This window comes from Alligator mississippiensis, chromosome 3, assembly GCF_030867095.1.
Source record: "Alligator mississippiensis isolate rAllMis1 chromosome 3, rAllMis1, whole genome shotgun sequence".
NCBI classification, from domain to species: Eukaryota; Metazoa; Chordata; order Crocodylia; family Alligatoridae; genus Alligator; species Alligator mississippiensis.
In genome coordinates this window covers 196473485-196496333 of record NC_081826.1, presented here as the reverse complement: position 1 = coordinate 196496333, position 22849 = coordinate 196473485, and the positions used below count along the sequence as shown (strand labels likewise).

General features: G+C 42.1%; 2 protein-coding genes across 3 annotated transcripts in view; one reads left to right on the top strand and one right to left on the bottom strand.

The window, feature by feature from the left end:
- LOC109280815 (uncharacterized) overlaps positions 1-22849 on the top strand; it is a 163203-nt gene that overhangs the window by 36602 nt on the left and 103752 nt on the right. Inside the window, exon 2 of one of the 2 annotated variants that reach the window (XM_059724794.1) lies at positions 11276-11343. The exons of the other annotated variant lie outside the window; for it this stretch is intronic. Coding sequence (XP_059580777.1) covers position 11343 — 1 coding nt within the window. The 5' untranslated portion in view covers positions 11276-11342. The remainder of the gene's footprint in view (positions 1-11275; positions 11344-22849) is intronic. 2 annotated transcript variants of the gene reach the window in all.
- The window catches only part of ANXA1 (annexin A1), a 28146-nt gene continuing 13328 nt past the window's right edge, over positions 8032-22849 (bottom strand). Inside the window, exons 5-13 of the mRNA XM_006277205.3 lie at positions 22144-22257; positions 20128-20218; positions 17794-17873; positions 17045-17101; positions 15564-15657; positions 13846-13941; positions 10668-10726; positions 9666-9788; positions 8032-8409 (exon numbers count right to left, since the gene is read on the bottom strand). Of these exons, the coding sequence (XP_006277267.1) occupies positions 8350-8409; positions 9666-9788; positions 10668-10726; positions 13846-13941; positions 15564-15657; positions 17045-17101; positions 17794-17873; positions 20128-20218; positions 22144-22257 (774 nt within the window). The 3' untranslated portion in view covers positions 8032-8349. The remainder of the gene's footprint in view (positions 8410-9665; positions 9789-10667; positions 10727-13845; positions 13942-15563; positions 15658-17044; positions 17102-17793; positions 17874-20127; positions 20219-22143; positions 22258-22849) is intronic.

Sequence of the window (22849 nt, the reverse complement as noted above, 5' to 3'; positions counted from 1 at the left end):
GATTTGCCAGGAGTCAAAACTGGAATCAGAAGCCAAAGCCAGAGCCAAATCCAGTGATCCCATAGGTGAACCAAAAAACACATGGGGGTCACAAACAAATTCCTAAGTCTGTTCCTGGACAGAGTACTGAAGGCTGGGCCTAACTTTCAAGGGCTGGAGTGGGTGCAACCTATTTTCTGTGGCTTTCACTAGGACCAGTTGAGACCAGGGCACTGATTTAAACTTGCTGCAGGTAGAGCCTGTTTCCCTACAGCCTCAGGGGTGAATTGTCCTGATTCTCTGATGGGTACTGGTGGGGTCCAGATATCTTATCTGGCCTTGTTACAGGATTCAAGGAAATTATTCAGATTATTGGTCAGGCATACAAGTTTTTCATGGCTTCCCGCAATCAGTCTGCTGGTCCATAATTTTCCCAATTATTCAGATAGTGGGGCTTCCCTTGCATTCTCTGACTGTCTAGGATTTCCTTAACTATGAACTCTTCATGCCACTGACCTAGCACAAATGGGAGGGACAAAGTGAAGTGGCCCACAAATGGGTTCTCTGTACAGGGTTCCAGCAAGAAAATGTGGAAAATGGAGTAGACCTGAATGGATTTGTAGAGCTGCCTGCAGAAGGCCACCAAGATAATAACCATAGTGACTGGATATGGACCCAAGTGCTGGTATTCCAGCTTGGTGCAGAAACAGGTGGTGCTCAGATGTCAGATACACAGCCATATTTTGACCCTTACCCTGAATGAGGCTACTTCAGTGTGATATTTGTCTACATAGTTCTTATAAACCTCCTTACCCTGCTGGAGGTGGCCCTTCAGATCCTTGTGTATGTGCTGCATTTGGGTTACCAACCCTGCATCAGTAAGAGTTGGGGAGACAGTGGGTAGGATTGGGTAGGAGTAGAAATGAAACCTATAGTTGGTGTAGAAGGGACCTTGATGGGTGGAAAAATGGTCCAAGTTAGACCAAACTTGGCCAAGGAAAGGAGGGAAGTCAGTCATTCTAATAGAAGTTAGCAGATGTTGGTCCACCACCCTGTTGGCCCACTCAGTCTGTTCATCCATCTGCTGTTGGTGGGTGGATGCAAGGCTTTCCTTCATCCCTAAAAGCTGGAGGGATTCCAGTCAAAAGTGAGATATGAAGTGCAGTCCCCAGCCTGACATGATGCTGGCAGGCATCCAGTGTAGCCAGAAAATGCTGTCAAGGAATGACTGGGCCATTTTGCAGGCAATGGTCAGTCCATGGCAGGAAACAAAATAGTCTTGGCACAGATTGCCTCAGTAAAATAGTCTGTGGTGTGGCCTTTGGAGCAGAGAAGGTCTGAGATAAAATTCAGGAAGACCATGGCCAAGAGCTAGGGAGGAATGGGCAGAAGGAAGCCAAAGGGCTTAGCTCTGTGGGTTTTGGTGGAGGAACACAGTCTTGATGGAGCTGTTGTTGGGTTTTGGTGGAGGTCTTACAGGAGACAACAGTCTTTTATGTCTACCCATATAGATTCATAGATTCATAGATGTTAGGGTCGGAAGGGTCCTCAATAGATCATCGAGTCCGACCCCCTGCATAAGCAGGAAAGAGTGCTGGGTCTAGATGACCCCAGCTAGATACTCATCTAACCTCCTCTTGAAGACCCCCAGGGTAGGGGAGAGCACCACCTCCCTTGGGAGCCCGTTCCAGACCTTGGCCACTCGAACTGTGAAGAAGTTCTTCCTAATGTCCAATCTAAATCTGCTCTCTGCTAGCTTGTGGCCATTGTTTCTTGTAACCCCCGGGGGCGCCTTGGTGAATAAATATTCACCAATTCCCTTCTGTGCCCCCGTGATGAACTTATAGGCAGCCACAAGGTCGCCTCTCAACCTTCTCTTGAGGAGGCTGAAAAGGTCCAGTTTCTCTAGTCTCTCCTCGTAGGGCTTGGTCTGCAGGCCCTTGACCATACGAGTTGCCCTTCTCTGGACCCTCTCCAGGTTATCCGCATCCTTTTTGAAGTGTGGCACCCAGAATTGCAAGCAGTACTCCAACTGCGGTCTGACCAGCGCCCTATAGAGGGGAAGTATCACCTCCTTGGACCTATTCATCATGCATCTGCTGATGCACGATAAAGTGCCATTGGCTTTTCTGATGGCTTCGTCACACTGCCGGCTCATGTTCATCTTGGAGTCCACTAGGACTCCAAGATCCCTTTCCACCTCTGTGCCACCCAGCAGGACATTCCCTAGGCTGTAGGTGTGCTGGACATTTTTCCTCCCTAGGTGCAGCACTTTGCATTTCTGCTTGTTGAACTGCATCCTGTTGTTTTCTGCCCACTTGTCCAACCTATCCAGGTCTGCCTGCAGCTGTTCCCTGCCCTCCGGTGTGTCCACTTCTCCCCATAGCTTTGTGTCATCTGCAAACTTGGACAGAGTACATTTGACTCCCTTGTCCAAGTCGCTGATGAAGACATTAAAGAGTATCGGTCCAAGGACCGAGCCCTGCGGGACCCCACTGCCCACACCCTTCCAGGTTGAGACCGACCCATCTATCATGACTCTTTGGGTGCAAGCCTCTAGCCAATTCGCCACCCACCAGACTGTGCAGATCCACATCACAGCCTCTTAACTTGTTCACCAGTATGGGGTGGGATACCGTATCAAAGGCCTTCCTGAAGTCTAAGTATACGACATCCACCCCTCCTCCTGTGTCCAGGTGTTTCGTAACCTGGTCATAGAAAGAGACTAGGTTGGTCAGGCACGATCTGCCCGCCACAAACCCATGCTGGTTTCCCCTCAGCATAATCTGCCCTGCCGGGCTCTCACAAATGTGAGCTTGATAATTTTTTCAAAGACTTTACCAAGGATGGAGGTGAGACTGACTGGCCTATAGTTGCCCGGGTCCTCCTTCCTCCCCTTCTTGAAAATGGGGACCACGTTAGCCCTTTTCCAGTCCTCCGGGACTTGGCCCGTGCACCACGAGCGTTCGAATATTCCCACCAGTGGCTCTGCAATGATGTCGGCCAGTGCCTTCAGCACCCTCGGATGGAGCCCATCCGGGCCTGCCGATTTAAAGGCATCCAGTTCTTCCAAATGACTCTGCACCACCTCAGGATCTACGTATGGAAGTCTGGCGCCTTGCTGCCTCTCTACAACCCCAGTGAGAGACTTGTCGTGCCCCTCACTTAGGAACACTGAGGCAAAGAACTCGTTGAGTTCAGCCTTGTCCCCCCTATCTGTCACCAATTGTTTCTGCCCATTTAGCAGTGGTCCTATTCCTCCCTGGGCCTTCCTTTTACTCCCAATATATCTAAAAAACAATTTCTTGTTGTCTTTTACTTGGGTTGCCATCCTCAGCTCCATGGTAGCTTTGGCCCACCTAACTGCCTCCCTACAAGCACGAGCAGAGGAGGTATATTCATCTTTAGTGATCTCACCCTGGTTCCACTTTTTATGTGCTCCCCTTTTGGCCCTTAGGCTGCCCTGGATTTCTCTGGTCAGCCATGGAAGCCTTCTGGCCCCTTTCCCTTTTTTGCCTCGCTCGGGGATCGTCTTGCTTTGTGCCCGAAGGATCGTTTCCTTTAGGCACAGCCACCCTTCTTGGGCTCCCATCCCTTCAAAACTCCTACTCTGCAGTGCTTCCTTGGCTAATCGCCTGAGTGCATTGAGATCAGCTTTCCTAAAGTCTAGCACTTTCACCCTACTAGTTACCTTACCCACTCGCCGTCTTACGTTGAATTCTATTATAAGGTGATCACTGTCTCCCAAATGGCTACCGATCTGGAGGTCCCCTACCATGTCATCTCCTGTTGCCAATACCAGATCCAGTATGGCATTCCCCCTAGTGGGACCATGCACCTCCTGTGTCAGGTGGAGGTCCTGTACACAGGTTAGAAACCTGCATGAGCGATGGGACCTTGCTGTCTGCGTCTCCCAGCAGATGTCTGGGTAGTTTAGGTCCCCCATGACTACCGCCTCTTTAGCTTTTATGGTCTCCGAGAGTTGCCTCAGGAGCCCCGCATCTATTTCTTCCCCTTGGTGTGGGGGTCTGTAGCAGACCCCTACCACCAAATCCCTTTCTCCTTGCCCTCCATGTAGCCTAACCCACAATCCTTCTACTTCCTCAACCTCGGATTCTGTCTTGATGAGGGTTGATGTATATTGCTCACTGACATAAAGTGCAATCATTTTTGGTGATCTTCAGTCACCAAAAATTCCAGGTGCCATCAGTCAACTTGATCACCAACAGATTGGCCCTACATCTTACTGAGATGGGCTTCACGTCGGTGAAATTAATGTCCATTGATGCCCAAGGGACCCAAGTCCATTAGGGCCAATTGCTACATTGTAGAAATGATGAGGTGGGAAAGATGCACAATACACAACAATGGGGAGGGGCGATGCCATGAGGTGACCCCTGCTCCTGACATTAGGGAAATAAAGTAGATGGAAGGTAATGGTACATATCCACAGGCTGGCCCAGATCCCCTTACTCCAGCTACACACTTTGGTTTCCTGGAAGTGCCTCCCCCCCCCGCTTATTCTTCGTAGGGCAGGCAGATGCAAAATGTCCTTGTGCAGAACACTAAAAATATAGGACACTAACTCAGTGTTTTCTAAGTGCCAGCCCAGGCCTCTGCCTCCCTCAGATGGCCTAACAAGTCCTATTTCTCTCTCTGAAGTATCGGCACCAACTTTTATTTTTGCTGGAGGGTGGTGAAGATGATGGACATGTGGAAAGTTTTATGCATTTTAGGTGACAACCCTCTTCCCAAGAGAGACCAGGGCCCTCAGGCCCCCATGTACTGCTCTGAAGTTTGTCAACCAGGGCCTAGAGCCATGGAACTGCCTGCTGGAGATGGATGACTACCTCCTGGGGCTCGAGGCCTCAGGTGGAGTCAAGCGTTGTGAGGCTGGAGAGCAGCTTATACATCAACTACTGGGTCCTACCTTGCAGGGCCAAAAATGGGATCTGTACAAACTATTAGTGACTGGTGCATGGGTGATCAGGGCTGGCCACCTGACACATGGGTGAAGTCTGGGTTCTCAGGGAGCTTGGGGTTCAGAGCTGCCAGATGTCAGAACTGGAGCCAGGAGCCAAAACTAGAGTCAGGATGTGCCAGGCATCAGAACTAAAATCAGGAGCCAGAGCCAGGGTCAGGAAATGGCAGAAACAGAATGAGAATCAGAAGCCAAAGATGGGGTCAGGGTGCGCTGGAATCAGGAGTCAAAATACATGCCAAAATACACCAGAATCAGGAGCCAAAGCCACAGTCAAAACTAGAGATCTGATAGATGAAGTAAGAAAGTGCACAAGGATCAGGAGCATATATCTAAGTCTTTGCATAGACAGAATATTGCAGACTGGGCCTAGCCTTTAAAGGCTGGAGCAGGTGGGGCCTGTTCCCTGTGGCCTGAGGGGATTAGCTACTCTAACTACATCAATAGGGCACTGATCCAGGCTTGCTGGGGGTGGTGCCAATTTCCCTACAGCCTCAGGAGGTGAATTACAGTGGTTCTCTGTTGTGACTGGTGGGGCCCAGAACTATGATCGGACCTCATTACAGGATTCAAGGAAATTATTGGAAAATTCAACTAAGGCATTGCGTACAATCCTGGAATCTAATTTGTACTGACACAACATCCTTGGGGAATGAAGACAGGGTAGTCAGGTTTTGAGCAACTTGGGCCTTTATCCTTTAGCCCATTACACACTCTAGAGCTAGCGCTTAGGGCTGCTGTAAATTATGTTACTTGTGGCTGCTGTAGCCAGGTCCCAATAATGGCCCCAGCACTAATCTGATATGATTTGTCTCAGGCCTTAAATCTATGCAAGATTCTTCCCATACCAAAAAAATCTCATCTTAACAGAAGCTTTGTGTCTAGAGTAGAAGCTGTACAGTATCTTACAAGAGATCTACTTAGTATGTTTGTACTTAAAATCTTAAGGAGCATCTCATCTATGTTGTCTTCCTTTAACATTTTTTTCCTGTCCGTTGTTCTAGTTCTGGGCCAAAACTCATTAGTAGAAAAGGAGCTCTCCACACAGGTGAGCAGAAGGAGATGCAGAGGCTTCTGATATGTTTTTCTGATCCGGGTGTTATTCTTTTCTACAAAGCAGTGGTCCCCAACCTTTTTCTCCCTAGCTGGATGGACAGGGCTCAGACCACCCATAGGCTGGATTTGGTGGGTCTGATCTGGGTGCTGTGGGGCGGGAAGGACGAGATTGTGGCCTGACCTGGCCTGATCCAGCTGTACTCAGGGAAGGGTGTGTGGCCCGGCCTTCTAACCTACTGTATGGGGCTGGGGGGTGTGGCCCAGCACTGACTGGCCTGCACAGGGCTTAGGAATTTGGTAGTGGGGGAGGGTGACTGATTGCCTCTGCACCCCTGCTACCAAATTCCCAATTCATGGGGAGCCCTGTGGGTGCCATCCAATGCCATGGATCCCTGGGCTGCATTTGACCTGCAGGCCAGCAGTTGAGCACCCATGCTCTAAAACATTGGCAAAAGACTGGGAGGACTAAACACAGGACAAATAATTGTAATGCAACCAAATAGGAAACAAACTATAGCAATTTTTCCATTGAAATGTGCACATAAATATTACTATTAGAGATGCTGAATTGCATTTTAATCTCTCTCCTCTATTTTACATTGATTGGTTGAAACATGGTCACACAATTATAGTTCCGGCTTCTAGCCTTGCTGGTCCCAGCCAGTGTGGCCTGACAAAAGCCATCTGGTCTCATTTTCAATAAGAACAACACTGACATAGACTTTCCTTCAGTGCACTGCTTGCTACAGTGAGCAGCAGATGGCTGCTTAGCCATCCTGCAGGACATCCACTACTTTAGTAACTTTGCTTACATTACACAAGCATAGATAACACCAGATGGAAGATAAGTGTTCACTTCAAATATACAATATATAGGCACTACTGCATTAGGAGTAGACCAGGACTGAGTTATGATGAAGTATTACACTTCCTCTCCTTGCTCAAAGAAGCAATTTTTTTGTTTTGTTGTTTTTGTTTTTGTGGAGAGATTTAAAAAAAAAAATCAGAGTATACTGACAATACTAAAGCTAAATGACTATACCATTGTCAGTTTACTCTGATTTTTCATACCTTTTAGCTCTGAGTAGTCTAATTTACAGTATGCTTTGATTAAATCCATAGTTTGACCACATTACCATTGGGACCTGCATTTTTTTTCTAATTGTCTTGCATCTTTATGTACAGTCACAGTATTCTGTGGACAATATCAGGATGTTATCATAATGAGGAATATTGATGGGTACCTGACTAACTTATCTATTATCATAAGTAACCAATAGTGATTATTGTTGAGCGCCTTCATCTCAAACTTCAGTGATAAAAAGGATCCTCTCAGCTCTAGGACTAAAGAAAACACTCTTTTTGTCCCTGTCTCCTGTCTCCAATACCAATGGAGAATGCAGATTAGTCAGATTGGAGGATCCAGCTCTAATAATTGATAATTAATTAGAATTAATCAGAAATATTTTTGCATTATGACATTAAGGGTCTTGTTGCAAATTATTCTTAATATGATTAGATGTCCATCTGAATGTATTTAAATCCCTAATCTCTTTGTCTCAGTGGGGTTTTGTTAGATTTGGTCTATACCAACCTCCCCCCCCCCACACAAAAACAAAAAAACACCCCACCAAACAAAAAACGGAAGAGCATCATGCCCTTGTCACTATCAGTGTGTGACTGGGAAAATCTATGCATTCCTGACATTACTACATTACAGACGTAGTAATTAAGCCATTTAAGTGGTCTGGTGCAGTACACAGCATCTCATGGAACAGTAGCTTTTTGGGTTGGAAATGCCTACCGCCACTGAAATATCACATTAGTATTTACCCTTTTTTTGTTCTGCCTCCAAACATCAGTTTACATAAACCCATACCATTCTATTTATTTAAGGTGGGCGATCAATTGTGCCATATAAAATTGTTAAGTTGTTTTGTGTTAAACTTTATTTCATTCTCATGTCCAGTATTATGACTAGTGGGACAGAACAGCCACAAAGAACATTCTAGACCTTTTTCATAAATTTAATTTTATTTGTAAAGCTGCACTTGCCTTGTCAGGCAAAAACTGTCCTTTTACATGGATAGTTTTCCTAAAGCAAACAGAACCTTTAGTATGCTCTTTAGCTTTGGATAAATAGTAGAAAAAAGAGAGTTAATAGTGATATTAAAATATATTTTCCAGGCTATACATTTTCCAGATAGCATGTGTGGACTATAGTCCAAACTAGAGATGCCTCTGTTTAAAGCCTATATTATATGTTGTAAAGGCTGAGACAAAGGTAATGGTCCTTGGCAATGAGGCTGGAATGCATCAGCAGAATCCGAAGCTTAGTCATCTCCACCGCACAAAGCCACCAGAATTCTTTCATAATCACCTTTGGTTTCATCCTGTCAATTGAGAACACAATAAAATATATTATTACAGTAGTGACAAGAAGACCTATTGTGCTCAGTCCTCAGAACATGCAGAGGAAGGAACAGCCTATATGACTCAAAGAGCTTATGATCTAAAGTTTCTAATCCACCACATGTTTGATGCCCCTGATTAAGTTGGTAACTCGGATTAGTCCTGCTAAATGTAACGACACAACTCATCATGCATGAAGTTAAGAACGTGCATAAATATAAAGGTTAGGAGCCCTCCCCTGATCACTTACAGGACAGGCAGAAGCAATGCATGCTTTCCTATGCTACCCTAAAGATGTGCCTCAAAAAACCAAAAAACAAAACAGATAGGGCTGATGGATACTTAGTTCCTGCTCAATCCTTGGCCTCTGTGCCAAATCTACCATAAAGTGTGACCTACATTGCCACTGCAACAGTGCCACACACTGGGAATTGAAGGAACTGAATTAGCCACACTATTTTTCTGAATGTCACTAAATAGCCATCAGCTACTAGTCTTTTTTCCCCCAATCCAGAATGCATTAAAATTAGTGACCTAAAAGAGAATATCTGTGGAGTTTATTTCCAGTCCTTCAGACCTCTAATTATAGGATCATAATTATCGGGTATAGATGGAACCTCATGAGGTTATCTAGTCCAGCCCCCCACTGAAGGCAGGATCATCCGGAGGTTGTTCAAGCGCCTTCATTGAACACCTTCAAGATGAAACTGGATGCTCATCTTGCTGGGATCCTATGACCCCAGCTGACTTCCTGCCCTTTGGGCGGGGGGCTGGACTCGATGATCTTCCGAGGTCCTTTCCAGCCCTATTGTCTATGAAATCTATGAAATCTATGAAATCCCTCACTAAACCATCCTACCCAAGCATCTGTACAACTTGCTTTTCAAAATTGCCAGGAAGGGAGACTCCATGACTTCTCTACATAACCTGTTCGAGTGCTTGAGTGCCCTCATAGTCAGAAAGTTCCTCCTAATCTCCAACCTAAATGTCCTCTGCTGCAGCTTGAACTTGACCATTGCTTCAACTCCTGCCCCCTAGAGAAAAGCCCATCTTCATTCCCTCTGTAATCACCCTTCAGATATTTGAAGACTGTTTTCAAGTTCCCCCCTCCCCCCATCTTCTCTTCTCCAGACTAACTAATCCTATCTCTTTCAGTATTTCCTCAAGAGTCATCCTTCCAGGCTTCTAATAATTATTAGTTTACATTCTGTATTTCAGCTGAAATGGAAAAACCTACCATAATGGCTTGGCAGAGAGAGACACCATATAGCTTCTTATAATATCCCTTGATCTCATTCATATCAATTTCAGAACGGGAAACCATGATTCTTATCAGTTGCTTGTGACGGGTCCCAGAGCCCTATTAAAAATAGATCATTATTACACTGTTCTTCAATCAGCATAATTGACGATGAGTAACAGGTGCACACAGGTGCATGTGCACCCCCTGAGATTGGCTGTGCACCCCCTGGAAGCACCTGCCATGAAACTAGGAAGTGCTGGCGGAAGTGCACTTCCAGTTCCACCAGTTTAGCCACTGGTGGTTCTGAGCCCAGTGATTGGCCACTGGGGGACCCCCCCTCCCCACAGTCGGCAATCTGGTGCCCCGCCCCCCCAGGCACCAGTCACGCATGATCAGCATAGTATGTGTTAATCTCTCCTCTATCTGGACATACGTTTTTCACACCAAAAGGAATTGCATACACTTTCAACAATGGAAAAGAAATAGCTGTTTTGCAGGACCTGCAAACTCTTGTCTCCACACCTATTTGAAGAGGTTCGGCTTCCAGAGCTTCTCCTGCTTTAATATCCTCAGATTCCTCTTTTCAGTCCCCTTCTAATGTAGCTCCATTAGGCTTACACTGATACAGTTCCCTATCTTAGCTGTTGACCCTGGAGTTCCCTTGTAAAATAGGTTTTTAAAGTTAATTCTCATTTGATCAGCATTCACCATTTCAGACATTAATATCTTTAAAATGAGAATTCACTTTGAATACCTACTCTAGATGCATAGAGAGCTAGAAAGACAACTAAATTCCTAATGAGAATCACTGATGGATACTTTCCCTAACTCTTTGAGTTATGCAGCACACTTCTTAAGGTAACTCACTTGATTTTCCTCCCCTTTGCTTTTTCCTGAAAAATTTTGTATGAGCACAATGATCTAGCCTATTTCATTGTTGCCCTACTTTTGAAATTGTTCCCAAAACCCTACTAAATAGTTCTCAGCATAATTTACCTTCATGGCCAGGTGGAGCTTTTCAGCAAAGAAAGATGGTTTGCTTGTAGCACATTTCACTGTAATAGAACAGTAACGCACAATTATATATAACACTTCAGTAACAACGACTACTAACCCACATCCAAGTGTGGGAAGAAAACACTTTTTAAAAACAAAGTAATTCTATCATTACCAGGTACATTAGATTAGCAGCATCTCTGATTTTTCTACTATTTCTGTATCTTCCTTTAAAATGAACCAGAAATGTCATACTGTGTTCCTTCAAATGCAAGACATCCTTGTGTTTAAAACACACACATTTTATTATTCCCAATTTAAGAAAGAAATACATTGATAAATAAGAGAGGCAGCTCGTCATGTTAGTCTAAAGTCAGACAGTGAGCTCTTGCAAATTTATGCATCTCTGATATTCTATTAGGTGCATTTCTATCCTGCCTTCTGCCAATATTAAAGATACAACTTATGTGGTACAAATAAGGGCTTTTTACTTTTTTCTTTTACTCAAATCTAAGATGCATGTCATTTTCAGAAGAAATATTTTATATTAAAAGGTATATTAAAATTCAGAAAAATATAGTACACTACTTTCTTTCCTATTCATCTAGAATTGAATGTCCAGCACGAGAAGAGAAAGCATACAGAAGAGATTTACTGGCAGTTCTTAAACACCACAGTGAGTCTGTTTATTTATTAGGAAATATATGATACAACTAACTATGCCAACTGGAAACTAACCGTCTCAACCATATGTTCAGTATTAAGGAGGTGTGACAGTATGTTCTCTTGTTCTGGGTACCTACGCTAGCCATACCAAATTAAAGTAATGTCTAAGATATATTTGCACAAAATACTGAGAGTTATTTGTAAGTCCAGTAATGGCAAAAAGCTTAACAATAATGAAGAGCTTTCCATCTATCTGTCTGTGTGTAGTCCCGTTCAGACAACATGCCAACTTTGTTGCACTTCAGGGCCACATCCAGATGAGCAGGGGCATGCAGTTGCAGTGGCACAAATAGCAGTGGCACAAACTTGTGCCTCTACTTTGTGCTGCAATGCACACCTCTGTACATTATCAACGTTGTGCCCACCCATTGTCCCATTGTGGGCAAACTCCCTGTGCCCAGTTCCTCCTGGCTCCCAGAGTGCTACTCTGACCAGGCTCCATGTGCTGTGGGGGAGCCTGGCTGGGGAGCTGGGTGCCTTAACACAGGGCTAGAATCACAGAACCATAGAAAATGAGGGTCGGAAGGGACCTCAGGAGGTCACCTCATCCAACCTCCTGCTCAAAGCAGGACCCTTCCCAACTAGATCATCCCAGCCAAAGCTTTATCAAGCCGGGCATTAAAAACCTCCAAGGATAGAGATTCCACCACCTCTCCATTTAACTTGTTCCAGTGCTTCACCACTTTCCTCATGAGAAAGTATTCTTAATAGCTAACCTAAGCCTCCCTTGCTGCAACTTGAGACCACTGCTCCTTGTTCTGTCATCTGCCACCGCTGAGAACAGTCTAGCTCCATCCTCTTTGCAACCACCCTTCAGGTAGTTAAAGGCTGCTCTCAAATCCCCTTTCAGTCTTCCCTTCTACATACTAAATAAACCCAGTTCCTTCAGCCTCTCCTCATATGTCATTTGACCCAGCCCCCAAACCATTTTCTTTGTTCCTCTGGACTCTCTTCAACTTGTCCATGTCCTTTCTATAGTGAGGGGCCCAAAACTGGACACAGTAGCCAGCAGGCTGCCCCCATGCTGAGACACCCTGTACCCCAATCAGCTGGAGAGCAGCAGGTAGAGAGCAGGCAGCCCTGGGCTGCGTCCTCTCCCATCTCCATGTGCCTAAGCATGGGGGCTCTGCAGTGGAGCCCCCACGCTATGACATGTGGAAACAGGGAGCAGGCAGCCCAGGGCTGCCTGTTCCCCTGTCTCAAGGCACATTGTGCCTCCACATGGGGTCTCCATGTTTATCCCAGCAAATGCTATTTTGGCATGTTATGTACCTTTTTTTTTTCGGGGGCGGGGTTCTGCTACCAGAAAAGAGGTTTGTGGCATCACAAATCACACATGCCTGCATATGTGGATGCGGCCTAGGACAGTATAACTTTTATATGTGTCTGGCTCAATCTACTGGCTGGTTTGTGTTGATTCTTCCTAACCTATTTTCCCTTTGGGCTGGTTCGTGTCTATCAGTAACTTGCACAAACTCACACAAACAGCATGGACAGATATCATTTGAACCAGTCTTAAAATTATATTAGTATAAGGTGTTCCAATATAATGGAACAAAACCATTGTAACTTTAACTTTTTTTCATTCAGGGTTAAAGTTACACCTGCTTACACCACTTATACCACTATAGGAACAAATATAAGTATTGACAGCTGAACAGCTGATTGGTGTTCCCAAGCAGTGAGTGCTGTTTCCCTTTGAAAACAGTTCAAATTTATGCTGTCTACAGCTAACAAAGGGCCCAAGTTTGACTCCGAGTCTGATGGTTACTCTACTGATATGGTGTTTTAAGTGAAGCACTATTCAGTCCAACTATTCTGTCTTCATTTATATTGTTCATAATAACATAGCAAGGGCCATAGTAAGAGAAACAAGGAAAATAAAAATATACAATATGCCTTCAGTCTTTACAAGTACGGGGCTTTTTTTTCCTGGAAAAGGCCCCAGGAGGACAATTTGCAATACTTTATCAGTGCACATAGTAAATCTGAAGCATATTAAAAAAAATACAGGATGGTTTTCATTTCCTCAAGGGCAATTTTATATTGCTTTTGTACATCTTATTTGTCTGTTGCCTTTTCATAAAGAGATCTTTACAGAGAGCTGAGGACTTTAAATTAAGGTCCCTTTATAGTTCTAGAGAAGTATAAAGTTATCTTACTGTAAATGAGCATTCGGGTCTGTATGTGAAGCATCTGTATTTTAGAAAATTTACATTTTCATTGTAATTTGCTTTATTTGAAATAACAGTCTGTTCATATTGGATTTCACAAGTAGTAGCTAATAAACTATATCATGTACAATAATGATGTTAGGTTTTAATTGAAACCAAAATAAGAAATTAAAATTCCTTCCCATGTATAGATACATAACATTTTACTCCCGACCTGTTTATCTATGAAAAAGCCCAATGTAGAAACAACAAGTTGCTTATCAAGCAGGGTTACATACCAATAGCTGTCAGGCAGTTCTCAATATCCCCTTTCAGCTCCAGGTCCAGCACTTTGTTCATGTCATGTTTGCTGTACTTGCTATATTTCTGGAAGACTGCGCATAGATGGACAGCTTAGTGAAAACTGGGGAAAACATGCCTTTATTTCATATACAGGTTCTCTCATGTCTGCCATGTGGAGAAAATAATTTAACTAGCTGCTCAATCAGGTCCTCAAATTAGCAGTCTACGAAACCCTTTCAGAAGAGCTGAACCAGCTAGGGTTTTCAGCCAGTGACACAAGAACACAGGGACTGAATCAGAACAATGGTCAATCCCGTACTAGGTTGATGTCCGGCCTCTGGAAAAGGACATTAGACCTTCAGAAGAAAGGACATAAAACTCTCTAACAGTTAATTATGCAACAGCATGCCCGTATTTCTGGACTCAGATTGATAGTGATTGGTTTATATCTTGTACTATATATAAGCAGTCCTTCACAAATTAGGGTAAGCCCAAATCATTTCTACTGTATTCACTTTTGAAGATCACTTGGGCATATTTTAACTAAAGTATAAAATGGCAGTCTTCTGCAACAGTTACTCTATTATTACCACCTAAAATGCATATATACGAGGAACATATTTCTTAAGAATAATTTATTTAAGGGGCTTGCCAGAACTATCAGTGCACAAAAATCTTATCAAGTGTATAGTTTTGTTCACTGGATTGAAAAGTATCTTTCCATTGATAAAAATGTCTTTTTAACCACAAAGGTCCAAAAGTACTGACACACGGTGTTTTGCAATCACTTAACCTGCTGCTGAGAGACAAACTCCTTTCCTGTTGGGGGTAGAGTGGAAACATCAGGCACTGTTGCTATGACATTCAAGTTAAAGAGCAGAAGATGGAAAGTATTCCCCATATTTTCCAATTACAATAGGAAAAGATCATTGTAATAATAAAATTACCCAAAACCTGGAATTCTTTTAGAATTATTGAGATTCCATTTCTCCTTTTATGAAGAATGCTATGGCATCTCTAATAACAAATGTTCAGGATCTTATTCTTAAATACTATCAGAAACAGAACTGTTACATTTATGTTTCACAGTGGGCATGTCTACATGTACCATTAGTGTGAAACTTATTGCTCTGTAGTTTCTTGCTCCAGGGAAACTCCCAGGCATGCAGTTTACATGTGTGCCCAGACTGCAGCACACTGAGCCAGGCTGGATTAGCCCTGGCTGCCAGGGGGTCCTGGGAGTCAGCCTGCCAACCTGGTGCCATGACCCAGCTCCAGGTGCTGCAGAAGGGCTGGCTGGGATATAAGGGTGCTTCAGTGTGGGCCTAGCCCGCAGGCAGCCCCTGCACTGAAGCACCCTTGTGCCCTAGCCAGCTGGGTCAGCATCTACACATGTGCTGCTGAGCACAAAGAACAAGTATTATCCTGTTGCAGAGTTTTTTAGTTTTGTGTGGCCTAATATGGGTGCATGTGTGAAAGCCAAGATGTTTACTGAGCAGTTAATTAGTCAACTCTGCGCTAAATGTTTTGTGTAGAAGTGCCGCTTGTCTAATTTTGGGCCCCACTCAAATACGTTTTAAAGTGAATAGAAAGATTGGTCTCAAGAAGCACTCATTTAGGTCAGTACTTCAATACTTCTGAGATGTTTTAGAGAGATATGCTGAACCTTTTTAAGATACAAATCTGTTAATGCAGACAACTTCATTCAACCTACCTCTTCGAAGATGTGGATAGCTTCTCGTGGTAAGGATAGTAATGAATACGTTTATATCTGTTCCTTTTCTTTTTTCTCCTGCTTCATATAAGGCCTATTGTAAAGCACAGAACTTTTATATATATCATTATTGTGAAACAACTCAAACACTTTACTTCCAACTATGTTACCTAAAGGTAAACATCTGAACCATCGTCTCCATTAACAGTCAAGGACATTCCATAATGTGACACAGATTTCTTCAATCCCCAAACTACTGCAGAGAGTAGTTATCCTTAGGGATTCCCCTTACAATTGGCTAGTGGTGCTAAGTACCAGTAAGACTGGAATTTCCAAACATTTTTAATGGAATCATATTCTTAGACAACATTTTACATTCCTGAGTGAAGACCTTTCTAGTATATTGTGATATGTTGCTCCCTGTGTCAAAAATAAGCAGGCTTCTTAATTCTGAAAGCAAACATTAAATTAGCTCAGATGGGAGTTTCACTGAAACTTTATAAAAAGGAGAGATGCACGCTGGGCAGGAACCAGGAACCACTTTTATTTCCTCATGTTCCCCAGTTCTCCAAAACTACTCCCATCAAAATCACATTTGAGCCCCCATTATTACCGCCAATCTCCAGGCAGCAAAGAAGATTTGCCAGTAGGCCATTCAGAGCTGAGCAGTTGTGCCCAGTTGACCAAGAAATCTATAATGTACCACTTCCCATTCAGGGGTAGATGAGCTGTCTTGAACAGAACAGGGATCACATACTTTTCACCACAGGCCAGAAAGCCCAGAAAATACTGTTGATTCAGTGATAACAGCCATAGCATTTACGCACAATAATGATAAAAATCGTCTCACTTATCTAGAAAAGTCTCTAAGGGAAAATTCAATAGTATTTAAATCTTCATGTAAGTTTCTAAAGTAATGGCCAGCTAACAGCCATTCGATAATTTTGAAAGGTTTATGATTAAATGGGAAAGGTAGAATTAAAAGGGAATATTATGAAGTTGAGTTGGCCAGGATATTACAGGCTTTCCCTATGAATTTTCACCTCAGGGAATGGGAGCTCTACTGAATGACTACAAGAACAAACGATCACAGGTAATTTCTTAGGAAGGACAGAGACCTCAGTTCTTTTCATGTTCTAACTGCTACATCTTGTCATTTAATTAAAAGATCCCTCTGATGAGCTTTCTTGCAGCAGAGCAAAATCAAGAGCTAAGTGCATGGAGGCCAGTAGTTACATATTCTAGGAATGACTTCAGATTACTTTCCTTGGTTACTGAAGTGCATATGTATCATGGAATATAGTACTTTCCAAGGCAAGTAGTTCATCCAAGTCTTAAAGTGTAACTCCTTAAGGGAGAGAGCAGATCATGGAATAATCTCAGCCTGAGAGAGGAGCTGGTACCAGCTACTAGTTATGGAACTAAATCAGATGAAGAAAAGCACTACATCAGTTGGAGAAAAACATGAAATATATTCTTACCCTTGCATCGTTATCAGCAAGATCATCAGTCACTTGAAAGTCTTCAGCCCGGTCACCCTAAAAAAAAAAATCCATTTTCATTGATTTTCATTCTATTTATTACAACAATGGACTTTTGTTTCTCTGTGTACCTTCAATGCAAAGTTTTAGAGCACTAAGAATTTTCCTGTAATATGATTATTGAATTTTCAATCCAAAATATTTTTAGAAATGTCATATACAATTTTCTGGACCATTATGGTTACAAGATCATTACAAAAACTATCATACCCACTACTATACGCAATTTGTGATAGTTTGCAAGTTTGATACCTGTATATTCCACACAACCCTTCTCTACCATTTGATCTCTTAGCTTTTAAATATGTATATATAAGGTTAATTGTCCAGCTTTCACACACTACCTTTCTCCAGCTGTTTTTACTATTACAAAGTGTTTGTTAATGTATAGTAAAAATGTTATTTTCCTACTTCTGAGCATTCCCCTTCAACTTTCAGTTGTTGTTTTCAATATAATTAAACTCTCATCAATTTTATAAGTGATAAAAGATTTAAATATTATTTAGTGGTTCCAATGGATTGATTTTTTTATTAATAATATTTTAAATTATTGTTAGTTTTTGAGTCATCTTTAAACAATATGCAAGTAACACGCTTTCTTTAGCAGATGTCCATACAATAGAATATGATTTAAGGCAATTATGTTTTTTATTTCTAATATTAACTACAATTATTTAAGTGTGACATACCTTGGCAAGAGAAAGCAAAGCCTTCTGAAAGTCTCCAGATGTATCTGAAATAATGTCTTGTGCTAGATCCCTTTTAAACACTGAAATAAATCAAAATGCAGCATCTAAAAATGTGGTATGAGGTGTTAAAGAAGTCTTCAGTCTCTTCTAGGGAATTATTACCCACAGTTACAAAATTCCCTTTTAAATATTTGTTTGACAGTATTAAAAAGCTACTCCCTTAATTTTCCCTATTCAATATCTTTGAAAGAAGTGATGTGTTAATAGTTATTTGTGTGCCTACTTTCCTTTCTAGTTGAGATAAATTGGGAAATTTGGATTCAGATCAAAATTATCTTAAATCTTGAGAAAGAGAAGATGAAAGTTCTCAGGGTACTGGTTGAGGTCCATCTTATAAGTCCCTTGACCCAAATTGTCAGGGGTTCATTATGAGTGTTCAATTGCATGCCTATATTTATATGTATACTTGCCATGAGATAACTCTTCGAGTTAAATATTTGTACATAGATATGGTAACTGAAATTGCTAACTGGTCAGGTGCATTTTATCCATACTTTCTGCCACAAAGGGCTTGAGATATAAAATTACAAGAAATACAATCTGTGATAGAAAATAGGGGTGTGCAAAATGGGCCATATTTGATTTGGATTCAGCCTGAATTGGGGGACAGTGATTTGAATTATTGATTTGGATCACTGTCCCGATTTGATTTGGCTGAATTCAAATCTGAAGATTCGATACCAATTCGGAGAATCAGTGATTCAGCCACAGACACAGCTTTAAATGTTTTTTCGACATATCTCAAGGTACCAGGCATGGCTAGTGAACGCTGTGATGGTGGGGCAGATGGAGCATCCCACAGGGGTGCAGGAGGCCCCTGCATGCTCAGTGGGAGACTCTGAAGTGTACCAGAATCACTTCTGGGTTCCAATGCAGACCCAGAAGGCACCAGTCACCGAGCCAGAGGAAGGGCAGGGGGATTCCCCTATGTGCTCTGCGGTGGAACCAGAAGTGTACTGGAAGTGCTTCTGGTACGCTTCTGGGTCCGCCGCCAAGTGCACTGGGGACCCCTCCATGCTCTCATGGGATGCTCCATCCACCCCACCATCTTAGCACTCACAAGCCACCTGGTACCTTGACGTAGGTAGAAAACAACATTTAAAGCTCTGTCTATGTCCGAATCATTGAATCTCTCCAAATCAATTCAGAGGAATCCAATTTGATTCAGAGAGATTAAAGGATCTCCTGATTCGATTCGGATTCAGAGATTCAGCCACCAAACCAGGCTGAATCTCTGCCAAACCAAATCAGTGACTGAATCTTTGCACAGCCCTAATAGACACCATGTCTATGCTGAACAGTGCAGAGTGATGCAGAGATACCTGCACTAGCTTAAAAGAAGGTCATTTAACTCTGCTTTTTAAAACTTTTTTTAAGTTAGTTTGGGTATCTCTACATAGCACTTTTTTGTGCAATGAAAACATACTCCATATAAGCAAAAAGCCAAAGGTACTCAGTCTATTAGTTGCAATTTCTTTACAGTTAGGGACAGAAATTAAACATAAAGCAGTATAAGTGATTACAAACTGGTTCAAATCTATAACACAACAGAAGTTCAGTGTACATAAACCACTTTCAAAAGGACTAAAACTGGTTTAAGGCAAACTTAGATGGATGTAGCATCAGATTTAACTGATTTACGTTAAATCAGTTTATTAAACTTCTGTCCCAGATCCCCTCCAGATTCATGTTAATTCACAGTCCCCCGGAATCCCAGGATTCTTTGCACCTGCCCTGAATGCCCCTCCCCGCCCCTGGAAGAATGGGTGGGCTAGCCTTGGCAGTCCAAGCTGTCTGCTCCCACCAAGCAGGGAAGCATGTTCAAGTGTCCCCCAGCATCTGGCTTGAGCCACTGCAGACATGTGGCTACATTTCTGGAACCAAAAGTGAATGTCTAAGGGAGGGAGGAAAAAAAAAACAGGCAATAAGGCCTTTTGCATTCCAGAAAGCATCTAAAGCCTCTTTTTCAGTACTTGTTGGTACTCTGCCAGAACTGTTGCAGTTAATGAGCTTCTTCCTTCCACTGTAGGGTTTTACTGGATCCAGAAGCAAGGCCAGCTCCTCTGCTTACTTTATTAGCAGCTTTTTTAGCCATGTACAGCACCATTACCACCATTCTTCCCATGTAAGAATTAAGGTATAAAGCTTACTATGTCTACTCTGGAGGTAGTCAGGAAGCGAGGCTGGGAAGACTCTCTCTCCTGTCCTACTGAATCGAATTTTTATATGCTCTAATGACATGTCCTGTTCATAATTTTTTCAGCTATGAATTACCTTCCTTATAGGCCCTGGTGGCATCTCTGATTTCTCTGTTGTTCCTGGAAGCCAGAATTTCAATTAAGGTATCTTCATCAGTTCCAAGTCCCTATTAGAAAAGTGTTGAGTGAATTTTATCTGACATTATTTAACAAGGGAAACACAATATCAAGAGGCACAGAAACACACGCGATAGCTGTAATATCAATGCCCTTGATTATAGAGGAATAAATCTGAGAAAGTATAGTACAGCTGGGAGCCATATGCAGCAATTCAAACCTCCCAATAAATCAGAAATTATAAGCATTTCTTCCCATCCTATCATTTAGACTTACTATAACTCCTCTTTATCATATTTAATCCAGTAGCTCCTGAGAGAGATGTTAAAAGGACTGAACAGCCTATGGGCAAGACTCATACTGCAGGACTATGGTAGAGGAAACTACATTTTCTTAAAAAAAAAAAAAAATTAGTAATTTAATGAACACTATGGGGAACTGACTGAAGCAAAAGTGTGTATCATTTGTTCCACCTTTGTCAAAGGCTGCATTTACCAAATGAGCTTTGCCTTTGGGTACATCTCCACAAAATGCCTGGTGTTAAACTGAGCTTTGTTTCATCAAAATTTGTACTTGCCTGACTCTAACTTAACTTTGCAGAATGAGCCTTACCTGCTTTATGAGTTTGATATAAGATAAAAGAAAGATCATTTGATTCTTTTTTTTTTTCCCTAGGCAATTAAGATCTTTTTTTTTTTTTTTTTTTCATATACTACCTGAAATCTTCCTTGTTCAGGCTACCAAATGACTACCAGTTCAAAGGCTAAATCTTCAGATGAGTCTTGAATGATGCAAGTAAAATCAGTATTTTCATTCTTTATGAAACATGTACTAGCACTTAGCAAAACAAAAGGTAATGCTTTAGTATGAATATTTTACTTCCTGGTCATTTAGAACCAGAGAGTGCTACCATTTTCCGGAATATTACACACCTCCAAATAAGATGCACATCCTTTTCTTGAGGAAGTAGATGAGGATGACTTTAACAAAATTATGACTACACAGAGAAGAGACAGAGCCTATTCTTCAGTTCACTCACCCCTCCTCTCCTGCTCAGGCAACAACTACAGTTTTAACCCTTGCACAGCTGAACTGTCACGAGTGTTTAGCTGTTCAGCCAAATGCTGAAACTGCAGCTGTTGCTGAAGACTAGACTCCATTGGAGGAACTAGGATTTTGAAAAGGAATGTAGGGCTATGAAGCATGGAGACAGAGACCATGAGTAACTTACAGACAGCAACATTTCTGAAGAAAAGGTAGCTTGATTAGTAAAACATCAAGAGCATTAAAAAGGAGAGTGGGTCATTAACACCTGTGGAGTGAAGATCCATTAACAGTAATCAGGTAGATATTATAATAAAATTAATTGATTTCTTCCCCTCAGCACTACGTGAATAGAAATGCCACTGGTGCTGCTGGTCAGTAGGTTTGAAATTTTGGGAGGGAGAAAGAATGATGGTGGTATAAGACCATACCACTGCATGCTCCCCCTGGATCTCTTCTTGCTGAACTCCACCCTTCCTTTCCCCATGGCTTCTGGATGGAAGAGAAGGAAAAGCAGCAACAGCTATCTTGCTGCATCTCTAAGCTTCTATTTTGTGCAGAAACAAGTTATCTTCCTCACTTAAGACATGCATCCCAATTTTGGAAGGCTAATTTTTGGGGAAAGGTATGTGTGGTATATGAGAAAATATGGAAAATAGAAATCTGTGTCTGAAGAGGTGAATCAAAATGGTTTGTGCTATATTGGAACTGTTTAGCAATGACATCATCCATCTTGACAAAACTTGAAATAAATAAAACAGAGAGTGATCTTATTCAATATTTTGAAAATAGAAATAGGAATCACTACATTTCACATTTGCTATTTGCCATCACAGACACTATAAGAATATACATATACTGAAACTAAAGCAAGGGTAGCATTAAAAGGAGATTGTAAATTGAGAGTTCTGCTGCCATATTCCTGCCATACCTTCATGGAAGCCCTGAGTTCTTCAGCATCAAATTCAGCTGGAGTTTTCAAGAGAGCCACAACAACATCTTCAAGTTGGCTTTTCAGAGCTTTTTTCAGAGCTTCTTCAAGAGACTAGAAAGTAAGAGAGACAATTGTGTAAGCTGGGAAATATTAAAAAAATTATAATTCTGAAGCATAAGTAAATGAGTATGATGCATGACTTATAAGCAATACTTCTCACCTACTGGTAAAGAAAACTTTCACCCTTCCTTACTGGTGGGGGTGGGGAGAGGAGGAGGATATTCCAAGCTTTGCAAGCCTTATCAACTTTTAACTTATTACATTTTGAGTGATATTAAAAAAAAAAAGAGGTCAAATGTGCTCTCTCTTCCTATATACTGCTCTAAAGACAGAAAATAATGTAAGATGTGATTGTGACTTGCTTGCATAAGCATTTTTGCAGGTGGTCTTGGATTTGTTCAGTTATACCTACAGGGGGTAGCATATTATAAAGGAAGTTTTACGATTATACATAACCTGGCAATGTGAAATATGACTGGTTGAGGGTTAGCATTGAATTTTAACATACTTCTTCACGACTACTTACCTAATTTTCAACCAGAAGTAAGCCCATATTTTCACTGTATCTAGCAGCAATGAGTTCATCTAATGGTATTTCAGTGTAGGCAAAGTGTTTCCAAACACATGGCCATACTAATTGTAA